We start from the raw sequence: 25346 nt of genomic DNA on the forward strand, positions 1-25346 counted from the left end.
CTGGCAACACTAAAGATGTATCGGTGATGTGGAGAAAATGATGAGTAATTCCGTGATATCAAGGCACATTATGTGCGCGACCTGACGCAGAAAGGGCCGTGATCAATGATGACCTACTGTCCGACTACCGGCATGACAGCTGACCTTTTTGACCAAACCATTACCCGAGATGGTTTCGAGAACCTGACGAGTCAAGATGGGTTTGGTTGGGTGCATGCTCAGTTGAGAAGGGTGTGTTGGGATATAGCCAACTTCGCATGCCAAGTCTTTCTAGTACTATATCTCTATGGTTTTTTTAGGCCAAGATCTTTTTCTAGGAGTGCATGTCAATGGTAGTTTTTATTGCTTACTAACAAACCCCTCCTCACTTCCACTATCATTTCATGTTTACCATGAGGACACTTTTTACCTTTCTTGTGTCTTGGGTGAAGAAGACCCCATCGCCATTACCTTACTAGCTTGCTGACTGAGCAGCATCTCCCAAGTGGAGATGGACCGCATGCTGGGACTAACTTTCTTTGAGATGCATGGAGACTGTTTTTTCTACCTGAATTTTTCCTGCAACATGAAGCTGCCTGTGTTACTGGTTTGTACACATGATTTTGTAAGTAAACTATTTTCTTTTTTTCACTTTTAACCAAGTGCTGTGTTTCTTTTATTGGGGACATTGGGTGGCTGGAGAAAGGTGTGGAGCTAGTTCAACTATTTTTTGTTCCTGCTTGCTCACTCTTTTGCTGTGGGGATCCTGCGCAAGACTAAACTAATCTTGCTTCTCCTTCCTGAGTTTTCTGACAAGTCTTCAAGGAAGAACCAATATTCCAACACATTTGCCCCTCTGTAGCTAAACCCCGAGCAATTGTGGGTTGAGAGTGATCACACAATATGTATTACCCTGGAATAACAAGCATGATCCTGATGCTGCAACATCTGTAGGCAGAGCAAGGGAGGGATAGAGAAGAGGGCCATAAACGATTCAGATCAGGGACTGGGTGAGATGGGGTATCCATTTTAGCATTGCAGAAAAGGAACAAAGAAAATTGTGGCATCTGAAAAACTACCAACTTGCATTTGCCATGTAAGCTGGCATTTCATTTGAGGCCCCGACTTCTTACTCAGGCGCAATGGAGATTTAAAACACGGTTGGATGGCCCACTCTTGGGAACTTCCTGCAAGGCTGATGTAGATGGATGGCCTCTGGGCTGCCTTTCCAATGTAATTCTGTAGGAGTGTGATTGTGAGGTGTGTTTGTGCAGGACACCTGGGTCCTATTTTCCCATTCGTTACTAAAGGTACCTACTCATCAATGCTGCTCTGTCTTCTCTTCAGCTCTCCAGATGTACAAAACTGACAAGGCTCTGACATTCTCAAACTCCTCCTTTTGAGCCCCTTTTTCTTCCCCCTGCAGAGCTCCTTGGGGGAGGGAGCTTCTGGAGCGTTGGCACCACTGTCGGCCAGGAAGAGAGCCGGCTGCCTCCCCATCGCCACCCAGTCATTTTGCACCACTGGGCCAGAGGTCTGGGGAGGAAAGAAGACAAGAGCCAGGCATGGATTCATACAGTACGCAGTTGGGTTTGATAGCCACAGGAGGTGGGTGCTGATGTGGTGATGGGTGTCAGTGGATTGGCATCACCTGGTGCGTCCTCCTCTGGTGTTTCACATCCCCACTGACCTCCTCCCCTAGCAGACCATGCAGGAATTCTTAGAATTGTTTTTTTGTACTATGTTACTTGTAAATCGTAATTCCGTCAGCGCAACTGCTGGGGTCCAACAACTTGTCAGCAACGCCAACGAGTCCTGGGTTAAATCAGACCCTTGGAGCAGAGCTGGCAATTTCCAGAAGCCGAAGCGGTGGCTCCAAAGTCCAAGTTGAGATGACAGCAACTGGATGTCTTCCAGGAACTGCAGCAATGCAGGAACCTCCAGGGACACACAGCAAAACCGATGCCGTAGCTTCTTCTGATTAAACCACCAGAGAAACAAAAGTCTTCCAAAGTGCTCTTTTTTCACAGTGCTATAATACAAAACTAGATCTCTCAAACTCCACAACATACCAATCCAACTCCTACTTCAACCACATCACCCTTGCAACCCCTGGGCTTATATAGTCTCCAGACCATGTGGTCTCCCAAACCCAGTGAGTTTCAGGTGTGTAGCCATGCCATGTGTCTCCTCTGCATCCAGACACATGTTTCATCATCCATGGCTACGTGCACTTGGACATTGAAGGTCCTTGACACAATGAGCTTCAAGCTGTGCTAGATCGCCTTGCCACTCTGCTGAAGGTCTCATGGCCAAACACACAACACACATCTAAGCCTTTCCCTGTGTGCTGTGTTTTAACCCTTCAAATTGACAATTCCCTATATCATTGACTGTAACAACAAAAGTTTTGATTTAAAAGCTAGCAAAATTTTAAAAATTACCTCTAAATTGCAAATATCGTATGCACAGCCTAAGTGTGTTTACATGTCATGGGGTTTAAAGCCAACTCTTGGTAAGATGTGTTGTTTTTAAATAAAAATTAAAATCATGTTTGAATTTTAAAAAATTGTTTTAATGGTTTAAATTGTTTTTAAAATTCTGGGGCCTCTCTTTCTCCTGCCACCGAGCCTACCCCACGACGCACCCCATCTCTTCAGTATTTTAAAGGGCTGCAGGTGAACGCCACGGCCCCTTTCTGCCCAAAGGCGGCGTTTGGGGAGCAATGGTATCATCCCCCCCAACCTTAGGATGTCACCTGGTCTGGTCCGCAACCCCAGCGGCACCCATTATGGGATAACAAACACTGCCAAACTGGACGTACTTTTCTATTTACCCCTCCCATATAAGAGAAAGAAAGGTGAGGACTCCTTTTGGAAAGAAGAAAGTCTGATGTGACACATCTGTGTTTGTCCTAGAAATCTAAAATAATAATAAATAATGTTGATATATGCCCCTGAACAGTAGATTCTTCTCAAATGCCCATTTGTGCAGGAAACATCTCATCCTGGGAGAGCTTGACATGATGTGCCTCTGCATGGCCTTATGGGTGCCAGACGCCAGCAGCGAGTGGGAAGAAGAGGGGGCACTGAGGCATATCAATATCTAAGAAATAAAACCAAAGCATTTGGACTTGTGTGGGAGAAAACAGGCCCTCAAAAAATTATTTCAGCCACAAATATTATTGATCGTCTAAGATCAGTACCGAGAGCCCGCATGGTCATCTGGTTTCTGCTTGGACTACAACTCGGGGACCAAGGTTCGATTCACCTCTCAGCCCATGGAAATCCATTGGGTAACCCTGTGCAAGTCACACCTCTCAGCCCCAGAGAACCCTGTGATAGGGTGCCATAGAGGGAAATGACTTGAAGGCGACCTCGGCGGCACCACTCGGCGGCAGTTGGGGAGGGGCAGCGGACGAGAGGCCTATAAAGCCCCGGAAAACCACCCGCGCCTCACCCCCTCGGCGGCCACCGCTCGGCGGCAGTTGGGAGGGGCGCGGAGGGCGGAGCCATAAGCCCGCCGGACCACCCCCGCGCTCACCTGGCGGCACCGCTCGGCGGCCAGTTTGGGAGGGCGCGGGAGAGAGGCCATAAAGCCCCGGACACACCACCCGCGCTCCTCGGCGTCGACGCTCGGCGGCAGTTGGGCGGGGCAGCGGGTCACGCCGCCCGGCATAACCAGCCCCCAACACCACCCGAACCACACCACCCCCCCCCCCCGCCAGCCCCCCCCACACGCCCACACGAGCCCCACCCCCACCAACCTGTTGCCGCGGCCGTTTGAAGTTACAAGCCGCCGTTGGTGGAATCCTTCACCTTTTCTCCCACAACGGCACCTACGGCTCGGCAGAAGTTACTTCGATGCCCAGGGATCTTTGCCCCTGTCCGATAGGCGCCGACGTCCGTGCGGGTCCCCCGTGGTTCCCCTTTTCCCTTCCCCTCCCCCCTTGCTTCCGCAGCGCGGGGCGGGTGGGACCCTTGCACCCGCCCGACGCCCGCCCTGTTGGGGGTGCTCCCCTCGGTCCGTTGTACATTTCCGCTTTCCGTTCTTTCCCACCCCTCGCCCCCCACTGTGTCTGGGTCCTGCCATGCCTGTTGCCCTTCTGAGGGCCTTGCTTAGCCTGACTTAGTCGCTTGACTGCTTTCGCCGAGGCCCCCCCCCTTCTCTTCTGCCTCCCTGCGCGCTCTCCTTTCCTTTTGTGGCTCCCTCAGTTTCCTGGTCGTTCCTTGTTCCCTCCGCGCATCCGGCCTCGCCGCCGACCCGCCCCCGCAGGGCCCCCCCCTGGCTTCGGGTTGCGCCCCAGCCTCCCCCCCCCCCCCCGGCCCCCCCTACCCCGTACCGTGGTCCCGGGCGGCTGCCGCCCTCATTCCCCGCTTCCGCCTTTTTCGTGCTCCGCACCCTCCCCCCGGATTTCTTGTTTCGGCTTCCCGACCGGTTTTCATCGGGTTCCGCCACCCCCCTCGGCGCTCTTCCGCCCACCGTGCCGGGCAGCCGCTGGCGCTCTTTTTTTCCCTTCGCTGACCCTTCTTGCCCTTCCGGTCACCGCCCCCAGTTCCATCGGCTGTCTCCCGCCCACCCAACCGAACGCCGCGGCACCCCCCAACGCCCCCTGTCCCTTCGTCCCCCACCACCCCCCCGATTCTTATTTCACGGTCCACTACCCTCGTACCCCCTACCCCTCACCGGGCCCACCCCACCTCCGAGAATCCTCCTCGCACCTCCCTACCACCGCCCCCCCCAGAACCGGCCCACTTCCCACCCATCCCACACTCCACACCAATCCCACACCACCGGCCTTCCGCGCAATTTCCAATACTCCTTTACCGAAGGAGGATCAACACAGGAGGCACCCTGCCGGCAACAACTCAACACCAGAGACTAGCAGACGCAGAGCACGCCGCACCCACGCTCGCGACAGAGACCTGGCACCCATAAATAACTACTGGACCCCCTCCCAAATAACCGCCACTCAGAGGAGAGCACCCAGAAGCTAAGACATTAAGAAGTCGACCAATGATAACACAAAAACAAGAGGAAACTTGAGGAATAAGGCCAGAGAACGCTTTGAGAAAGGCAACAAAACCAAGAGTCAGGCACACCAAAGTCGGCTGCCTATACAGGAATTGCAGATATAGGGAAACCTAGGTAAAAAAATGTATAAAAATCGAGGGGTGGTTACCTGGATAAGCTGAGGGGCAAACAACTCACTGAACCATATAATTCCAGAGGATAGCAACCCGTTTAATATATCTGATAGATCGAATTTGTGGACACCAACAAAAATAGAAAAGGCATTCCGGATATTAAACTTCGACATATGTCCAAGGAGAAATAAATTAGCAGATGAGACATAGTTGTATGTTTTACAAATGCAAGATTAAGAACAACAGGACTTTGTCAAACAATGTTCTATCAGAGACATAGTTTTAGTTATGCGCTTATAAGAAAGTCAAAAATTTTATAAAGATTCTGCCAGAACCAAATTTCGCAGACTGAGGCAAGATTATAAGTTCCTCACAGCAGAATTAACAAAAAACCAACATAAGGTTCAGGTTGGGGGAAAGGATTGAGGGCGTAGTTATCGTTTGTATTTACATTCAAACAGAGACAGAGGGATTTGTTACTTTGGTAACAACGCTACGAGAATTTTGCAGGCAAAAATCCTAGACAAAAGAAAAACAAAAGCACAGGAGGGCACAAGTAAGAAAAGACTTCTAAAACTACCGGAATTGAGAAGTTGATACTAAAAAAACAGAGGAAAGAGGACACAGGGACAAAGTGGACACTAAGGGTCTGGGCAGACAGGCTCCCAAAGAGACAATTACAGAGGGAGAAGTAGGCGAGTATATCAAACATGGGAATTTAAAAAATTGGCATCCCTCCAATGTTAGAGGATTTGATAAAATACACCAAGTAAGAGATTCAGTTGCCCATTCTTTGGGAGACAAAATAAATCGTTGAACATATCGGGTGTATACAAGAAACGAAAATTCCGACAACAATGAAGCAACAAACTTCTAAGAAATCCTTAGACTCGGACAATTATTTTATTTCATTAGATAAAACTCAAAAGGAGGGAGTAGGGGTGGGCGGTTTATGTGAATAATATACATAATGAAGCTCAGAATTCATGGTAAGATTGAAGACGGAATGGTTTGTTATATACGATTGAAAAATTGCAACAACCCAAGAACTTGCACTTGCTTCTTAGTATGTGATATCTGTCTCACTTGAAAAAAAAGTGTTCTTTTTGAAAAAAATAAATAGTGTATTCGGAAAAAACACAAATGGGATAGAGTCATAATTGGTGGGATGTGTCTCATGGGTGGGTAAAATTCCAAACCAAAGGAGAGATAGGCACTCCCGAAGCAAAAACCGATCAACGATTAACCCAGGGGAACAGAAACTCCCAAGTGTTTTTTCGAAATGGTCTTAACGAAACATGACTTTTACACAGATGTGTGTTGGACCCTATCTGAATAAAGACAAGGAAGGATACACATATATTTTCCGATGATATCCACAACTCCAGCCTTCTCCAGATTAGGACATGTGTTTTAGATTTACAAATAAACGTATTACCACTGATTGAAGCAAAGTGGAGATCAGCTCCAAGGAATACTTCGTCGACCTAACTGCTATGAAATACAGGAGTGGACACCAGCTAAATGTACAGCCAGCATGGAAATGGAATGGAAAATGACTGAAGATCTGCTAATGGTGATGAAAACAAACGTTTGACTTTTGAAAAAAAGAAATTTACAATATTTGTTACAAGCACAAACATTCGACACCAGGGAGCTGCCGAATAAAAACCATTCTGGGACACATGTTAAAAACAGTTGCTACAGAGGTTTCTGATAAACAAAGGCCGCGGTAAAAGAATAAAGAGAAAACCATAATATACAAAAACAGTATATGTAAATCTGATGTATTGGATTATATATAATTATGGGAAAATTGTGTTTAACAATTACGCAAGATAAATTGGAAACTATAAATGTTATGTATTAAGAGAACAATATGTAACACACATGGGTTATTAATGTAAATAATCATGTCATTATGCTAAAGTTAAAACAATAAAGTGGAAAAAAAAATGGTAACAGTAAGGTGGGGCTTCAGGCAGTGATGTCATTCAAAAGAATTGACTACTAGTTCTGTTTTTTGCCACAATGTGTACATGTTAAATAAAAAAATTCAACTGTTGCATGAAAAAAAAAAGAAAAAAGGAAATGGCTTGAAGGCATATAACAACAAGGACTTCACTGTCCTTACCCTACTCCCCCATTTCTTTGGCTTTCCTTTCTGAACATGGAAGATGGAGGGGTATACCTCTCCCCCCCTCTATGTGACGCTCCCCACAACTAAGTTTCACTTATCTCCCCTGCATCCTTCCCACATACCTGTAAAGTCAGGGTGCCTACTAGCCTTCCTCAACTTGGACTCCAACCCTTATCATCCTTAGCCAAGTTGGCTGTGATAGTTTGGTGTCTATTGTGAGCACTTGCAGGGGACGCAGGTGGTGGCTGCATGACTCAACTCCCTGACAGGAGACCTCTGCCGCCGTCCCTTTGGACAGGTCCTGTTTTGGGGCAAGGGGTCCTCCATGCATTCACTAAACTGTTAGCCCTGCTCAGCCTAAGGAGCTCAGCTCCACTCATCCCTAATTAGCAACCATCAGTCAGCTAAATGCGGGAAAATCACAACCCCTGAAGTTCTGCACCGGGCTGAAAGGCAGAAAATAATGTAGCTGGAGGGACAAAATGAGGAGGGAAAAACCCAAAACAGCTCCAGGCATCTTTCTCAGCTCAGAAAAGTATTAAAATACAAGATCCACCTGCTTCTCTGCAAGAGAATTCATTTCTTTTAAGGGGGAGGGAGGAGTGGCAATCCAGGAAAACTATTCTGACTTTGAAGAAAATCCATAAATACATTGATTATCCACAGCTAGTGGAAGGCAGAAAAGGCAGGGAGAGGGAGAAAGGCACCTCATCTCCAACCTGGCACAAAGCTCTTGCAAATTGCAATTAATTCCCCAATTAAACATGGTTCACATCTGATTTATGCCAGAGGAAAGGCCCAGAGCAAGGTCTGCTAAAAACCCACTACTCTGGTAAAGGGCAGCATATACAGCTAGTACAAAAGATAAAAGTGGTGGAACAGAACATACCCAGACGTGTGACACTACGCTTGGAAATGTTACCTCTTTTTGGACTGCACATCCCTGAACCCCAGAGCCAGCATGGCCAGGCTGTGCCAGTGAGGTGAGGGACGCATGGTGTTATTGTCAGGCATGGTGTGTGGGCGTGCAGAGCGCATCCTTCCCCTTGCGAGTTCTTTGTCTACTTCCATGCGTGGGCAGTGTGTGGGCAGCATGTGACACTGGCACAGTAGCAACAGGTGGGCACCAACGGATGGTCTTTCCAGAGACACATGTCTGCTTTTTAAATGCCATTTCCTGATTTTCTTAGCAGTGTGCAGCCCTCCTAAGAGTGAGGGAAATAGAAAATGGCATTAAAACACCCATTCTACTTGCATAAAGTGTTATGATCTCTTTCCCTGGGCAATTGGCCTGAAGCCTAGTAAAAATCTCCAGGCAAAATAATAATCTTCCCTCTTTTCACAAACATGTGACACACTCACTTCACGCTTCAAAAGATGTCAGGTTCCATAAAGCAAATGAGGCTTGCAGAGAAATGCACACAGAGAGACACGGAGACACACGGTACAGAATTTACATTTTCCTATTTTTACATGAGGCATTAGTTTTGCAGGAGAAAAGCAAATTTAATGCCATCCATTAAAAACCTACCAGCAGGACTGGTGCCTCGCGGTATTCTTCCATCCAACAGGAGCTGAAAGATAAAAGTACTCAGCTAACTACCATTCTTTTTCACTTAAACATGTAGCATATATCAAATCTGTACCTGGGATGGAGAATGCTTTTCTGAGTCACAGACACTCGACATCCACATATTAGATGTAATTGTACATATTCTAAATTCTGCTAAATAACATTCTTAACTGGTCTAAATGTTGGGTACATTTGGGACACATTTGAGTGTTTTGCCTATGCACATGTTTCTGATGGCCAAGGAACCATGTAGACAACTGATGCCTAGCACCCTTCATTTTGACAGTTTTAGCCCTGCAATTTCAGCAGTCAACAAACTCCATTTTTAATAGTCTTATGATTTAGGAATTATTTTTCTATTTTTAGGTTGATGAGATTCTATTTACTAGCACCTAGTTTTGTAGATGCAGCGAAGGAACAGAGGTATATACACAGACCTTAAGTAAGGTTTGAGAGAGCTTGATAGATTATAGCAAGCCTTTCACTGCATAGATCACAAAAAGCTGTGGATGACTTAAAGAATTGGGTGCACCACCACTACATTTGATTGTCCTGATGCATAACTTGTACTCAGGGCAAGAGGCTACTGTAAGAACAGAATCTGGAGAAACAGAATGGTTCCTAATTGGAAAGGAAGTCAGGGAAGGCTGCACTGAGGGCAATTGTAACCTGCCATAAACCATCTGCTGCTTTTAGACGGACTTTAGAACGGAAAAGGACATGAAGAGAAAAAGATCCCTGCTGGCCTGGTCTGTACTTTGGCCGCAGGGTGTGGTGGCAACACAACTTACCTGGGCTGCTGGCTGAGCCAGTCCCAAAATTCGCGATTGGAATAGTCAGAGTTGGGAGCCACTGCCTCTGGAGGGAGCCTGCTGACCATCTTGGACTGCCTTGGAAAGGAGATGAAGCCAATGTGAATTAGATGTATGCAAGGTCCAACACGGAGATTTCATTTACATTCTAAACCAAGCCACAGTGCTCAGCCACTGACAGCTCCCTCCGGGAGTGATGGAGTTCAACAGCTGTGGAACCAAAGGACTGGATCCAAACCACATGAGTTGTGCTCTGATCTGTTTACAGCAGGATGAAAAGTTGCTCGTAACTACTCAGGCCCTCTTGACTTCAGCAGTGACTAGGAGCCACAAACGTAAGACTTTTAAGGTTCCCAACCCATCAGCTGCCAATCAGGCTGTACTTTGGGCCCAGAGAAGCTGGCCAGGAAACACAGGGCCTCCTGATGTTCCTTTCTGACTAAACGTTTGGCAAAACCCTTTTGCTTCATACTAAGCGCTATTTGAGGGAGCCAGAGTAGTGAAGAGGTCTGAGTGCTGCAACAGAAATCTGAGGAAACCAGGATTTGAACCGCTGGCTGACCCACCTCAGCCTCATATTCGTAAGGCAATGACCAACCTCCTGGGAGGGCATTTTTCCTGGCAGCCAACGTGGTATAATGCTTGGACTAGGAATTTTGGCAGACCAAGGTTCAAATCCCTTCTCAGCCCTGGAAACTCACTGGGGAACCTTGGGCAAGTCTCTCACAGCTTCAGATGAAGACAATGGTGGCATGCCTCCTCTGGAAAACATGCTGCTAAGAAAAACCTAGGAGAAGGACATCAGAGTCAGCTTGAAGCCATATCGCAATAACAAGCATTTGAAGTATGCTCTTTTAGACTGAGAAAGTAATCACATATAAGAAACAGATAAACCGATATCACAAATGTCACGGAAAACCATTGAGAAAATGTAGCAATGTCCAACATTCAAATTAACTGCAAACCAAAGAGAAAGTCATTAACAGAATGACTGGCAAGGAAAGAGGACAGTCCTCTTTGGTTGCCTGATCAGCATTGCAAGAGAGCTGTCTTCAGCATAGGCAATAAACCCTCCCTCTACATTTCAGCAAGCTACTAGTAGAGAACATGTTCCTTTTTTAAGGGACTCTTTCAATGGATTTCCCTTGCTAAATTTACAGGAACTAAAATGACAGGAGGAGCAGCCAGGGACCTCTCTCTAATTCCTGAAACTGCAGGCAGCCATGGCCCTGCTCTTTCCCTGCTGCCTTCCGCTTTCCCAAGGATGGCCATCTTTTCCAGTGAATCCTGTCATCTCACCAAATAGGAGGATAGCCTCAGTCTAGTCATTTCGACTTCTAGGAAGAGAGCAGCTGACACACAGAATGCTGCCAACTTCACCTTAGGAAACAGATTTGCCGAACATGAGCAGACCATCTTTCAGGTATAGCCATCAGAGGCTGAGAAGCAGTTTTGCCCAGCAGGCTCATCTATATTGGGAATTATCCTCCCAGGCCTTGTATTTAGCAATGGGCTATAAAATTTAATAACACCAAGTAAGTCATGCAAAGAGTACTCTAGCAGATGTTTAAAGAGACCTAGAAGGAAGACTTTTCGGAAGTAACGTCTTGCTCAGAAGATGGGTTCTGGCTTTCCTTCTCCCTCTGCCAGTTTCCTGCCTGCTCCCACTGTTCTTTGAGGCGAACAAATGAATAGTCAATCTCTGTGGCATATAAAGATGGTGTGGCTTTGTTGATGTCTGTGTTGTCCTGGCTCTCCCCAGGCCTTTTTACAGCACAAGAAGTTAATGGAAGAAAGGGAACAGGACCTTGACAATGAGTTTTGAATGAATTGTTTCAGGGTTATAGAGGCAAACCTCTACTATGAAAAAGGAGGAAAACCTAGAGAACCGTCTCAACAGAACTCTATTTGCTGCCTCCTGAGGCGGAAATGCACTGCCAACAAGGATTCTCTCTGTGAACAAAGGAGTCTTACGTTTGTTTCCTAGAAATAGCTTGGCTGGCATCTCACACAAAGGCTTCTCTTAAAATCCATAACACTTTCTTTTTCGTCTTGCGTAGTAGCCATTTTGACCTGTCATTTGGCTCCTTGTTTACAATGTGTTCTTACTCCCACCTGGAACATTTCTAGACTGTTCTAGTCATCTTAAAAACAGTTAGCTTTCCCTTGCTCTCGGTTTTTCTGGTGTAGTCAAAGTCCTCTAAATGTACATGGAGTTGGACACTGTGCTGTGCAGATTTAATACAAGACATGGAGAAAACATTTCTATGAAGAACCACCGCAATGCAAAAGTTGCGTTCATAGAATCATAGAATGATAGAGTTGGAAGAGACCCCTGGAGCCAATTTTAGGGTTCCGGAGCACACAGCATCCACACGCTCCCGAACCCGAACATGTATGGACAGCGCCATTTTTACGTTCACAACGCAGGTGCGGCGACACGTCCACACCTCCAGGTGTTGCACTTGCATCATGGACGTGTCACAGTGCGCCAATGGCACACTGATGACATTGTTCCCGCACGGCAAAAGACCCTGTTTTTTCCAGGTTCTTTTTGGTCCGGGGGGACGCCGTGTGGCTTGGCTGCTGCAGTGTCCCTCTGAAGGGAAACTGGGCGCCTACAGCCTGGACTTAGAGACAGGTATGCACCAGGCCTCAGTTGCTGAAGACTGAGCACAAAGTGCGAAAGTACAAGTAGCAGTCCAATAACTCAAGAGAAGGGAGAGGAGAGGGCCACATCTTGCCCTTCCCAGGGGCTCAGGCAAAGCACACTGCTGCAGCCTCTCCTAGCTTATGTGCCCTTCCTCATTACAAACCGTTGTCATTTAGACGTGATGTTGCTCAGGCACAGACAGTGGATTAAAATGACAGGAAAAGAGTTTCCGCCTCAACATTAGGAGGGATTTTCTGACAGTAAGAGCTGTTCAACACAGGAAGACCCTGCTGCCGGTTTTTAAACCGGATCTGGAGGGCCATCTGTCCCAGGGAGGGCTGTGATGATGGGGTCTTCCTGCATGGCAGAATAGGGTTGCACTGGATTGCCCTTGGGGTCTCTTCCATCTCTAGCATTCTGTGAGCTGTTACGAATTTCACATCTTTCAGTTCAGTTTATCTCTGCCACCTGCTGGTAACTTTTGCCTATGGTCATCATGTCGTTGTTGTTGTCTGCCTTCAAGTCGTTCCCTACCTATGGCAACCCTAAGGTGAATCTGTCACAGATTTCCTCAGCACAGTTTCATCCGAGGGCATTTGCCTTTGCTGTCCTCTGAGGCTGAGAGAGTGTGACCTGGCCAACGTCACCCAGTGGGTTTCCATGGCCAAGCGAAGAGTCAAATCCTAACCTCCAGGGTCCAGCGCTCACATCACTACACCAAACGGGAGTGTTTTACACTTTGACAATTGCTGTTATATCACTTCTGTTCCTTGCTTAAAAAAAAAAAAAAGGCAACAGCAGCTGCAAAAAAGCAAATCAACCAAAAATGTCAGTACTTTACAATTTTGCAAGTGGGACTTCTTGAAAATGGGACGCAATTACTTCACTGAATAATCTTTAAAAAGAAGTAGCAAATTTCTCTTTCTTGCATCCTACTTCCCTTAAAAAGATGAATGCATACATAGCTTAAAATGCACTGTGACAGGAAAAATCCTAGGTAACAGGGAGGAAATTATCTATCTATTGATAATCCATCTGTCTAAACTTGCAGGCAGTTAATGGACCCTATAGTGACCTGTCATAGATCCCCTAGAGAGAGGTCCATTGGACCCCCAAGTTAAACACCATATTTTGGGGCATTGTGATGGGCCTTCATGCTTGCAATTAGAAATCACTGCAAATAGGGCAGCAGTTCTCTCTTTTTCTGCTAAGTGACCTGAGACAGTGGAAGAAGCGGCAATCTCCAAAAGTATGCACAAGAAACCTTTGAAACTGGTGGCGCTTGGACAGGGAAACAATTTTTAGCCACAAAAGGCAAGTTATGAAAGCGAAATCCAGTTGTTTTCAGTAAGGTGACTCTCAGTTCTGAATGCTCTGACCTTAAGAATGCAAGGCATTGTTCGAGGAAGGGATGCAAGAAAGAGAAATTTGCTACTTCTTTTTAAAGCTTATTCAGTGAAGCAATGGCTGCTGACTGTGTAAGACTTGAGCAGCTTGTGAAGAACAGGATCTCTTAGCCATCTCTCATCTGTTTATTTTGATTTATCTCTCGGTCTCATTTTTATGCAGCACCAAAAGCCACTGTCAACTTGGTGGCACAGAACCACAGGAAACATACAGTCTTTGCAAGATTTTGTGGCTAATGCTTTCTTACCAGACTAATCCATGTGAAAGAAACCTGTTTCCAGTGCTGTAATGTATTTGTTTTTGCAAAAATTGTGTATGTGCATCTTTTTCTCCTTCCATAATTCGACAGGCCTGCTGCCCAGTGACCATAGATTTAATTGGATTTGCACAAGGGTCTGTGACCCCACAATATTTAGGAATCCCTGATGGCAGGCAGTGATTCTTATACAGCTGCAAAGACAGTTCTTTTCTTCTTATTTAAAAAAGGGGGGAAATAATATACCCAACTTTTCTCTGTCGTAGTGAATGGAAAAGACCTACTTTACAAAGGGCATCAGAGAAGCATCTTTTTCTCCTTCCATAATTCGACAGGCCTGCTGTCCAGATCTCTTGCTGTTGACTCACACTTCACACCTCTTATTTTGTGTTAATTCTTCTGTGAGCCTAAAATAAATAAAGAACAGTCCTCTATCACACAGTATATTCATAGAAACAGGCCACATGCTTCACAAGACAACTCCCCACCTTCCATTTGACAATTTGTTGTTTAGGGATGTTTAAGTTGCTGTTTTGTTACACAATGTAAGTGACACAACACTTCTCCTCTTTCAGCACATTTAAAGCAAGTTAAAACTGAGCTATGAAGGCCAGGCCTTTATGTCCATATTTATTTATTTATACATGTAAATCTTGCCATTCTCCCCAATATGGGACAAAAGGTGGCTCCCAATTATTAAAGCATAATAAACTAACAAACAGCAACAACAGTAAGTTGTTTAAAAACACAAGTAAATATGGTATCCTGTTAGTACAGCACTAATTTTGAAGAATGTCAAAACATTTACTTAAATATGCCATTTTTATTCTGCATGATGGTCAATTAAATACCAATTAAAAATAAAGAGTATTTAAATAAATAACTAGAGTGTGGAGTGGCCTTGAGTTGTTGTTGGGAATCCTATTAAATTTCATGATGAAATCCCAATAAATATCAACTTCTACCATCCCCTCAATGGAACAAAAATTTCCTCCATGACACCACTGCCGCCATTTTAAAAGAGAAGCCATTTTGGGTCCTGCTTTGTCATGTCGCCTCTCTCTTGCCTCATGAAAGGATCTTCTTTGTTTCCCATAAACAAAATGAAAGGGGTGTGTGTAAAATACTGACTAATGATATCAGTTTTTCTTCATAAATTCCCTCATCCACGGTTGTCCTTTCTGTGGTATTTCTCCTAATGTGACTGACTTATAGAGGATGCCTTCTAACTCTTGGAAATGGCAGTGAATGATTGTGGAGTTTATCACACAAAGGAGATCGGGAGTTTATCCCGTGAATATCCCAGAGAAATCATGCAATTACGCAAAACGATTTCACACGCCGTGACACAACAAAACCCACCATTAAAGTGCTCACTAAGAAGCATTCATGAGCATCTTTTTACTTTCGGGAATTCAGTGACAATACATTTCTGATATCACTTTATTGGCACAATTGCGTGTGATAATAATTTGTGAAATTACGCGCCATAGGTTTTGGGATTAATTCTTTTAATTGTAATTTTAATTGTATGCTGTGTTATTTTATACTGTTGGAATCCACTTTGATTCTTTAGTGAAAAAGCAGAATACAGTTATTATTATTATTATTATTATCGCTTTATTTGTAGGATGCTTTAAATGCGCTTTAATCTCTTTTTAATGCCAAAATTAGCCCCAGTGTGTTAAACTACATGTTTGTGTGAAATAAATTGTGTGTGTGTGTGTGTGTGTTTTAAACAAATAGCTATCCCTCTCCCATAGACCCTTGATATGGGTGGCTGTATTTTGTGGTGAAATGTTCCTCCTTTCCCCCCAGAATTCAGATATAACAGAAACCCTCCATTTTAACCTTTTTTTGGTGGTCAGATTCTCCTCACAGATAAGATTTTTCCTCACAGATTTTCCTAAATTACCTCACAAACAAATCGCAAGATTAAATGCAAGCAGAGAAGGTGCTTTTTGTGGGGAAGGGAGACTAAAAGCACAACAGATTGTAGGGGAAATAGATGGGGAAAAATAATTAGGGACTAAAGGGAGAAAGGTAATTAGGGAAATTAATCAACGATAGGAGGAACGTGAAGGAGGGGGAGGGGAATTAGTGATGAGAGGACATAATTAGGGATTTAAATGAGGAACATTTAGGAAAACTGATAGGGGGAACTTGAGAGGGACTGGGACCAATAAAATGTTCTGTCAGGGGCTCAAGGGGCGAATAATGGATCCACTTTGGCTGCATCCACACTGGAGAAATAACCCGGTTTGGCACCGCTTTAACTGTCCTGGCTCAAGGCTATGGAATTCTGGGAGCTGGAGTTTGTTGTGGGGCCCAGAGTGGAGCAAAGCTCCGCTCTGGGCCCACAACAAACTCCAACTCCCAGAATTCCATAGCCTTGAGCCAGGATGCTGAAAAGCAGTGCCAAACCAGATTATTTCTCCAGTGTGAATGTAGAGGTAGCAGGGTTAACTAAACATCTCTCTCCCTGGCACCATCTACACTGTAGAATTAATGCACTTTGACACTGCTTTAACTGTCATGGCTCCATCCCATAGAATCCTGGGATTTGTCGTTTGTTGGGCCTGCCAAACAAACACAAAACGCACGCATTTGTGCGGCTGTTGTGGCTGCTTTGTCCTTGGAGACTCAGGAACATAAGGGAAGAGGGAGGCCCTGTTCCCTCAGTTCCCCATTGCTTCCTGAGGCCATTTCCCGGCCACTCCCCGAGTGAATGGCATTTTCCAGCCCAAAACAGTGGCATTTTCTGTGGGTGCCAAGCCTTGCGTTGCATCGTCCGTCTGTTTCCTGCCATGGTCAGCTTGCTCAGAGGACACGCGAAGGAGGCTTTCCTGCCTTCCCTTTCTTAGCTGTAACACAACCAGCCACCTGGCTCTGATGTTGTCCCCAATTTGTGACAAACTTGAGTGATAGCAGCATCTTCACATTTTGTGGGAATTGTGGTGACCCACAATGAAGAAGGGGAAACGAAGTGCTACTTTGGTGAGAAGTCCAACACTTTGGTCATATCCAAGAGGCACAAAGATTCAGTTCCCCTTTTGCAGAGAAAAAGGTTAATCATCAGAGGGATTAATACATCTCTCCTTTATGCATCTGCAGCTTCTTCCTTTAGAGGCCCAGGAGCATTGTGCATTGCCTCCCTGGGACAGACTGTGCATTGTGGGGATCTGGCTGGAAATTGGCAGAAGTTACTTTGCAGAGTTTGTGATGTTGCTAATCTTGGCAAACTTGCTTTATTGTCTCCATTTTATTGCCACTTAGCTTAAGAGGTGCGCCAGCTCACTTTACTCCTACGCTTCCTACACAACCGTCACAAGTTGGTAGACGGCACAACCATAGCAATGGCACACTCTTTCCCCTGCGTGCTTTTTACCATCTATCCTTCCCCTGATGAAGAAACATGTGAAGCTACCAAAGCCATACTTTTTTGTGGGTTTTTTGGGCTATGTGGCCATGTTCTAGAAGAGTTTATTCTGGACGTTTCACCTCTATCTGTGGCTGGCGTCTTTTGACGATGGGAGACGTCAAAAGGCGAAACGTCAGGAATAAACTCTTCTAGAACATGGCCACATAGCCTGAAAAACCCACAAAAAACTATGGATGCCGGCCATGAAAGCCTTTGACTTCACACTACCAAAGCCAGCTAGTTGGTTAGTCTAACAAAAGTTGGGTCCCAACTTGGGGGGATGATGATGATGATGATGATGTTATCACCCCAACATGGATCTGGGATTGAATTGGGCTTTCTTTTTTCTGTAAGGCCCATATAGAGGTCCTGAAAGGATCTTTTATTTGTGAGGACCACAAAGCACTTTTGATGTTGTTATGCAGCAAGTCACAGCTGCCCCCTTGACCATAGTTTGGGCATTCACCAATGCCAGTGTCATTGCGGCCCGAAGCCAAACTGTGGCTTTTTCCAAATGCATTTGGAGCCAACTGGTTTTGTTCAATTTGCCACACAAGCCTTCTCACACAATGTGAGAAGCCTTCTCATGAAATGTCCCTGTGATGGCGGGCGGTGGGAAGCCTTTCCCTGAAGACCACAAAACCCAGGCAGGCTGAGATGGGGAGATGTGGCCTTTCCCATAGTCCACACATACATACACACATACCAAATTCTCCAAAGACGGATGGCTGTGGTGGGCTGGTGTGACCAACAGACAGGGGCTTCCAAAATAGTGAGAGACATTTCCCCCTCTTGTTACCCTCTTGCCCCATAAAAAGGGTTCTGCAAAACGCAAAACCCTGCAGAGTATTTTACCAACACTGAGTGTATATCTGCACTCTTCAAATAATGCAGTCTGACACCACTTTAAGTGCTGTAGCTCCATGCTGTGGAATCCGTGGTCTGAGAAGTCTTCAGCCTCCCTTAGCCTTATTTCTACAGTGCAGATGCTGCAGTTTTATCTTTTGGGCTGTATGCCTGCCTTTGCTTTCCGTGGAGAGAGAAGGAGGCAGCTTCCCATGTTGTCGCTGATGGAAGTGCTCCAGAGAGATGCACTAAAGTTAATGTGGGAATAGGAAATCTTTCCTCTGAAAACCCCTTCGTTTATAATTAAAGGATAATTAACTTATCAACTGACTCCCTATTTCTTCCTTCCTCCCCCCAACAGCAATCTTTATGTTATCGATGGATTACTTCCACTGTAATGCTGACTTATTGTAGGTTTTAACTCTATTGTATTTAGTTTCTAAGCACCAGTTTTAAGGACAAGGCAGGCCTTGTGGAATACAATAGAGTCGGAACAAGAGATCCCAAGGGCTACCTAGTCTAACCTCCCCCCACCGCATTGCAGAGTGGAGGGTGCATCTCAGCATCCATGGGGCTCCCTGGGTGAATTTGGGAGCCAGCCACAACCTCTCAGCCTAATCCTACCTTGCAGGGTTGTTGGGAGGATAAAAGCAGGGGCTTCCTGCTGCTCTTTGGAAATATAGATGCAACAAACAGGAGGGATGTCTTTTCAAGCATCACAGGTGTTGTTGTTGTTGTGGTGGTGGTGGTGGTTGTGTGCCTCCAGCTTCTGGCCACCCTAAGGCCTATCATGGGGTTTTCCTTGGTTTGCAAGACCTTGGACATCTCCCATTCAGAGGGCTGCCATAAGTGAAAGCCAACCACAGTAGAGCAAGTGTGCCAATTCCCCAGATCAAATGGACACACAGATGTCCGATGACCCTTGTTTGACCGCTGCCAAATAAGCCCTGCTCAGGTCTTGCAAACCAAGAAAGAAGCCATGCCAGGCCTTAGGGTGGCCAGGGGCTGCTAGAGGCAGCCAACAGCCACTAAACTGAGGACATTGTAGCCCCTTGAGACTCAATGCAAGAAAAGGGGGGCAGCATGGGCTTTCGTCCTGTCCTTTCTTTTAGGATGTCCCCAAATCTGAGTAGCCAAATCTACATCTCAGGAAGAAAGGCAATGCTGCCAACTTCTTTCTTTCACATAGAGTCTGGCTCAAAGGTGCTCCAAGACCTCTCTCTGCACTGATCCTGCAGACTAGCATGGCTCTGAATTCGGCCACTAAACGGAGTGGCTCCCCAGAGGCGCTGACCCTCTTTGCCTGCCTTCTTTCTGGGGGACCTGGAGCAGAGGCCCAAGGCCTTTCTCAGAAGCCAGGGCCATCAGTTGGTGGGTGAAGGAAGGGCCTTAATCTGGGGAGAGACTACTCAGCCTGGAGAAGAGAAGCTTCAGGGGTGACATGAGAGCCCTGCTGAAATACTCCTGCGGAGGGAGGGAGCGAGCGAGCCTTTTTTCTGCTGCTCCAGAGAACAAGAGCCAGAACAATGGAGTCAAGCTCCGATGAGGAGGGCCTGGAGGGCCACCTGCCAACTGGGGCTGCTTTCCTGCATGGCGGAAGAGGAGGATCGGGGAGGCCCACTGGGGCCTGTGGCGTTGCCCTTTTAAGCGCTCCCCCTCCCTCCTTGGGGGCGGGGCCAGGCCTGTCCTTCCCGGACTCGGCTCTGGCGACGTCCTGCCCCTCCCCCTCCCCTCCCCCTCCCTTCCCGGGGAATCCGGGCTCGGGACCTCTCCAGCCCCCCCCTCCCCAGAGAAGAGGGGGGAAGACCCCCTCCGAGGAGGCGAAGGCGAAGGCAAGCCGCGGAGTGGAAGGTGCGGGCGGGGGAGGCTTCTCTTCGGGGGGGGGAGGGTCTCTTTCAGCCCTGGGCCCCGAAAGAGGAGCAGATTTGGGGCGCAGGGGCTCAGGGAGGGGGCCTGCCTGCCTGGAGCGGCCTCTCTCTCCCCAGAGGGAGCCCGGCCGGGATCTCCCCCTTGGGGCCTTGGCGGGGCTGGAGGCCTCTCCGCTGCCCGCCCCCCCTCGGCCGGGGCTTGCTTCCTTCCTCCAGACTGGGCCTGCCCTACAGCCGCCCTCTGCCCTGAGGCTGAGAGAGTGTGCCTTATCGCCAAGGGCGGGGACTCGAACCCTGGGCCCCTTTCTCTCTGGGTCTCTCCTTCCCATGATCTTCTGGCAGCCTTGGCGTTTCCTCTGCTGAGAGCCTTAGGGCTAAAGGCCAGAGACACAGAAAGACAGAAAGCTCATCTGAGGCTGAGAGAGTGTGGCGGGGCTTTGGAGTGGCTTGTGGGGTTGCTGCAGGGTTGCCCAGATCAGAAGCCGAGGAGGCCTGTGTCTTGTTGGAGGCTATTTTTAGGCCAGTGAGCTGTCCCTGAAGCATCTGCCTCTGTCCTGCTTGCAGGGGCTGCTGCTGGACAGCAGAGCGGCCAGAGGACTCTGGGAGGAGGAGGAGGAGGACATGTCCTGCCCCCGTCCCAGCCCCACAGCATGGGACACCACCGCAAGGGGCTCACTGCGGACAGCCCTGGCCCAGCCAGGCTTCTCCTCCTCCTCCTCCAACAGGTAACATGTCCTTCTGGCTTTTCACTGGCCTTGTTTATTTCTCAGTTGTTGTTGTTGTTGTTGTTGTCCCCCACCTCAATCCATAAAAGGGGGGGGGAGGGATGAATATTATTATTGTTGCTGTTGCTGTTGTTAGGAGTGGCTGGTTTGTGGAGGTTTTCCAATGCATTCATCATTTCTTTCCAGAGTTGGGGAGGTTTTGTTCGCCAAAGGAGACCCATCTGGCCTTTAGTCTCCATCCACGGATTCAAGAGCCGCCATGGCTGGAAAGCACTGAAAGGCCTCTCTTGATGTGGCCCTAAGGGAGGTACTCTTCATCTGCCATCCACTTTCCTGGGACTGGAGCATCCATGGGTTTGGGTATCCATAGGGGACCCCACTGGACTGGGATGTTACTTGAGAGCAGTTTGGCATTTGATAGGCTTGTGTCTCATGGGACAGTGGGCCCTTGGGATCTGCTGGGCTTTGCTTCCAGGATCCCCCCTGGAGAACGAAATCAGTAGATGCCCAAGTCCCACTAAACGCAATCAAAAATCCACCAGTGATACCTTTATTGTACGCTTGTTGCAAGCTTTTGAAGCTCCATGGGCTTCTTCATCAGGACAGTTGGTGAAATGGTGCCCCTGGTCCAAAACGGCAAAATCAAGGTTTGATGTTGGGAATGTATGTTTTGGGATATGTTCAAGTGGAGGATCACATTGTGAATGAAAAGCCCGTGGATGAGGAGGGCTGGCTGTATGTATGTTTGATGTTGCGCTCGTTGGCGGAAAGGGCATGATTCAATATATGATGGTGGTGGTGGTGGTGGTGGTTGGGATTTTGAGTGACAGTCAGGCCCAGCCTTTGTCGGTGGGGAGGGGGCTGACAAGACTCCTCAAATGCCACTTCAAGGAAATGGCAGGCAAGGCTAGGCCTTCCCAGAGCGGATCCTTGTCCCTGCAATGGGAGCTTCATCCATTCAGGTGAGAGCCTGGCAGGTGCAATTCTGTGTCTGTAGCCTTTGGCAGAAAGGTGAGAGGACAGGTTTGGGGGGGAAGGGTTGGTGGAGGGGCTTCACAGATAGTCATGGATCCCCCCCCCCCTTTAAGGAACTGACCTCTTTCTACCTCCCTCTCTCTTACATTTCATGGAAAAACCGTGGAGGCTTTTAGTCATTTTAATATTTTAGCATTTTATAGTTTTATCATCCGCCTCTGATTATATATGTTTGATGTTTTGGGGGAAAGGGTGTTATTCATCATCATCATCATCATCATCATGATGGGGTTTCGGGTGACTGTGAGGCCTGGCCTTTGTCGGTGGGGACGGCTTGCTTGATAGCTGGCTGATAAGACTCCTAGTGTCTGGAAAAAAACAGTTTTTTTGAGTTTGCCTCACGTTATCACGACAGAAATCGATCAATGTATGACCGGAACCGGTTTCAAACCAACCAGCAATTCACTTTAAATCGTATTGGGAGCCAGCCCCTATAATGTCATTTCAAGGAAATGGTAGACAAGGCAAGGCATTCCTTTCCCCTAAACTCAGAGCCTCATTTGTTCAGGTGAGAGTCTGGCTGGGTGCTATTCCTTGTCTACTGCCTTTGGGGAGAAAGGTGAGAGGACGCACTTGTGTTTGTTGGTGGGCTTCACAGATGGTTGTGGACTTTCCTCCGCTAGGAAATGGACCCCATCCTACCTGCCTGTCTTTATGTTTCTTGGGAGACTTTGAGTTTTGGGAAGGATCTCTTGGGAACTCCACTCCAACACCTTACTTAGTAGCTCTGGACTGAAAGTGATTCTCATTGTAGAAGCATGGAGCAAGAGCACTGGAAGGTACCCTGGAAGTCCTCTAGTCCACTCCATAAGCTGTCTTCCATGTTGACCCTCTCCCCACTTGTCTTCCTTGGGGCACCAGGAGTCACAGGCGTACAGCCATAGAGCTGGAAAGGACTCCAAGGGCCAGCTAGTCCAACCTCCTGGCAGGTAGGAGCCTCCTGAGAGATGTTTGAGGGGGCATCTTCCTCACCCCACTTTCTTGTTGTCATCTTTTCCCATGTTCTCTCTGTAGTGCACTGTTGTCTGGATTGCTTGGACCGACTGGCTGCAGCAGAGTGTGGCCACCCCTACCTGGACTGAAGTGACCCCTGGCTTTGAAACCCTTTACCTTCTCTCAAAGAGGTGTGGGATGTGGGCAGCGCCTGCGACCCTTTGACCGTTCCTTACATTTGGGAAGAAAAATCCTTGCAATTCAGCCTCCAGCTGGTTGGAGCTTTTGGATAGCGGCTGTTTTGTGGCGGATGAGTGGCGCCTCTTGCCTGCCCTCCTCCCAATTTGTGGCCCCTCTTTGTTTCTTGGTGAGCCTTTCGCTGTGCCTTGGCTTGTTTAAGAGCAAACCCTCCTGATCCGTCTGGCATGACTCCTGTTTGAGGTCCAACAGCTGATCAAATGTCGCAGGCACTTAGCCAGAAAGGCTCTAGTGCTGGCTAGGGGATTCTGGGAGTCGCAGTCCGACCCCTCCGGAGGGCCCAGGGTTTGGAGGAGCCTGCTCTAGGCAAGCCAAATGGTTCACACCCCGTCTTAAAAAAGATTTTGCTCACGCAGCTGAACATAGAAACCTCTTTTGTTCTTGGGAATGCAAGAACAAGTTCATCCATCTTCTCTCCCTCCAATCTTGCAATCTTTTCCCTCTCTAGCCGGTTCTCCCAGCCCAGGATCTGGTTCATTAAGAGCAATTGGGTCAGGATTGCCCCATGGCAGCCACCTTCTCTTTGGGAGCTTGCTAATAGATGAGACTTGCAGAGGGGAGTGGGGAAGGCTTCCAACAGAGAGACCTCTGTGTTTTGCAGTTAGGACCAAGGTGGGGATAATGGTGGTGGTGGTGGAGGTGTTGGCCCTACTAAAGGTTAGCAGTACAATATAAAGTATCAATAGCGATAACAGACATAACTTGATTAGCATTAACAATAACTATCAATAGGAACAGTATTCAAAGGCATGGTTGTGTTAAGCTGTTTCAGCATAAAAGGATATAAAGGAATCTTGTAGCACTTTGGAGACTCATCAAGACCCATCTTTTCTTGGGCTCCAGTTTACTTCCTCAGATGCAAAGAGACCAAGGTTCAGGAAAGCTTCTGCTAGTATGGTTGGCAAATGGAGAATCCCACTCTTGCAACTCAAGCATTATTGCATTATTTACAGCAAATGAACTGCTACTGAAATCTAGCACTGGAGGGCTGTGTTTCTCCAGTCCTTTCTCATCCTCCCAATGCAGATCATGCTTAAAAAGTCCCAACTACAAAGTAGAAAAGGGTTAAAAAAGAGCTTCCTTGTCAGAAGCTTTGTTAACTGAGGGATGCCTGTTATTTCATTTAGTATTTATTAATGTATTTGCTTCATTTCTGCATCGCCACTTCAGACTTACATACAGAAGGGCCCCTGATTTCCAGGCTCACAACAGCCTTAATCTGCCCTTGCTGGATCAGACCAGAAGGTACACTGCATCCATGACTGGAGGCTCTGTTTGACCTCCTTGACCAGTAGCCCAGTAGCCATGATGGTATTGCTCCACTCCCCCCACCATATATTTGTCTGATTCCTTCTTTTAGCACTGTCCAAGTTGCCAGCCATCCCCTTGTTCCACAGTTCCAACTGCACTCTGTAGGAAGAGGTCCGTCATTTTAGCCTCTCATAGAATCATCGAGTTGGAAGAGACCGCAAGGGCCCTCCAGTCCAACTGATCCTTCCTCTCCTGCTGTTCTTCTCCAGTGGATGGCAAGTCCTTTGGGTTCCAGAAGTATGAGAGGCAGGGAGAGAAGAGCCTCCTTGTCACCTGCTGCCTCCTCTTCTCCCTGCATCATTTTACACACCTCTCTGGAGCTGCTCTCTAGCCAAAGAGCCAAAACCTTGCACATTTTCTTCCCAGGGGAATTGATCTGCCCCCTGACTATCTCGCTTGTCCTTCTCAGGCTCTCTTGGGCTCGGCTTTCCAGTTTGACCAAGGAAAACATAGCTTTGGACACCCTGCCCCAGAGGTTCTTGCTGGGCTTCCAAGATGCCTTTCCAGCCTGGGAGGTTTTGTCCTCCTCTCGCCATAACTGCTGGGTGTGCCCTTTTGTGTTTGCACACTGCGAACACGACAGCAGGCCAGTGTCCCAGGCGCCTTGACCCAGCTTCTCCTCCTCCTTGGCTTCCTCCTGCCAGTCCTGCTCACGAGACCTTTCCTTGGTCTGTGGTCCTTCAGGCCAGGCGGAGTTCATTGTTTGGCTTTGCTCATGTCCTCACCCTTCCCCTGTTTGTTTGGGTCCCACTTTCCCCTTGGCTCCATCAAACTCCGATTTTCATTATTTTGTTTAAAAATCTGGGTCTGTGACTTTTGCTTTCTTTGCGTCGAAAATGCCGGAGTCTTTGGCTCTGCCGGCTTCTTCCGTGGCCAGCGCTGGCCGTCGCTGCAGAGGAGCTCATGGACTTCCCTCCACAGCTCTGCGGTCGGGAAAACATTGACTGATGGCGGCTTAATTGAGATGTGGAGGCCATAATAA

General features: G+C 47.4%; 2 protein-coding genes across 6 annotated transcripts in view; one reads left to right on the forward strand and one right to left on the reverse strand.

The window, feature by feature from the left end:
• INCA1 (inhibitor of CDK, cyclin A1 interacting protein 1) overlaps window positions 1–16164 on the reverse strand; it is a 24573-nt gene extending 8409 nt beyond the window's left edge. Inside the window, exons 1-5 of the mRNA XM_042473931.1 lie at window positions 15819–16164; window positions 14252–14374; window positions 9631–9729; window positions 8798–8840; window positions 1298–1515 (exon numbers count right to left, since the gene is read on the reverse strand). Of these exons, the coding sequence (XP_042329865.1) occupies window positions 1298–1515; window positions 8798–8840; window positions 9631–9729; window positions 14252–14292 (401 nt within the window). The 5' untranslated portion in view covers window positions 14293–14374; window positions 15819–16164. The remainder of the gene's footprint in view (window positions 1–1297; window positions 1516–8797; window positions 8841–9630; window positions 9730–14251; window positions 14375–15818) is intronic.
• Window positions 16165–19965: 3801 nt separating this feature from the next.
• KIF1C (kinesin family member 1C) overlaps window positions 19966–25346 on the forward strand; it is a 48590-nt gene continuing 43209 nt past the window's right edge. Inside the window, exons 1-2 of one of the 5 annotated variants that reach the window (XM_042477308.1) lie at window positions 19967–20085; window positions 21014–21134. The gene's annotated coding sequence lies outside the window, so the exon portion shown is untranslated. Of the gene's footprint in view, window positions 20086–20666; window positions 20828–21013; window positions 21135–24980; window positions 24991–25346 lie in introns of those variants that run through there. The other 4 variants (XM_042477311.1, XM_042477313.1, XM_042477309.1 and 1 more) reach the window with 4 other exon arrangements.

Source organism: Sceloporus undulatus, chromosome 6, assembly GCF_019175285.1.
Source record: "Sceloporus undulatus isolate JIND9_A2432 ecotype Alabama chromosome 6, SceUnd_v1.1, whole genome shotgun sequence".
In the NCBI taxonomy this organism is placed as follows: Eukaryota; Metazoa; Chordata; class Lepidosauria; order Squamata; family Phrynosomatidae; genus Sceloporus; species Sceloporus undulatus.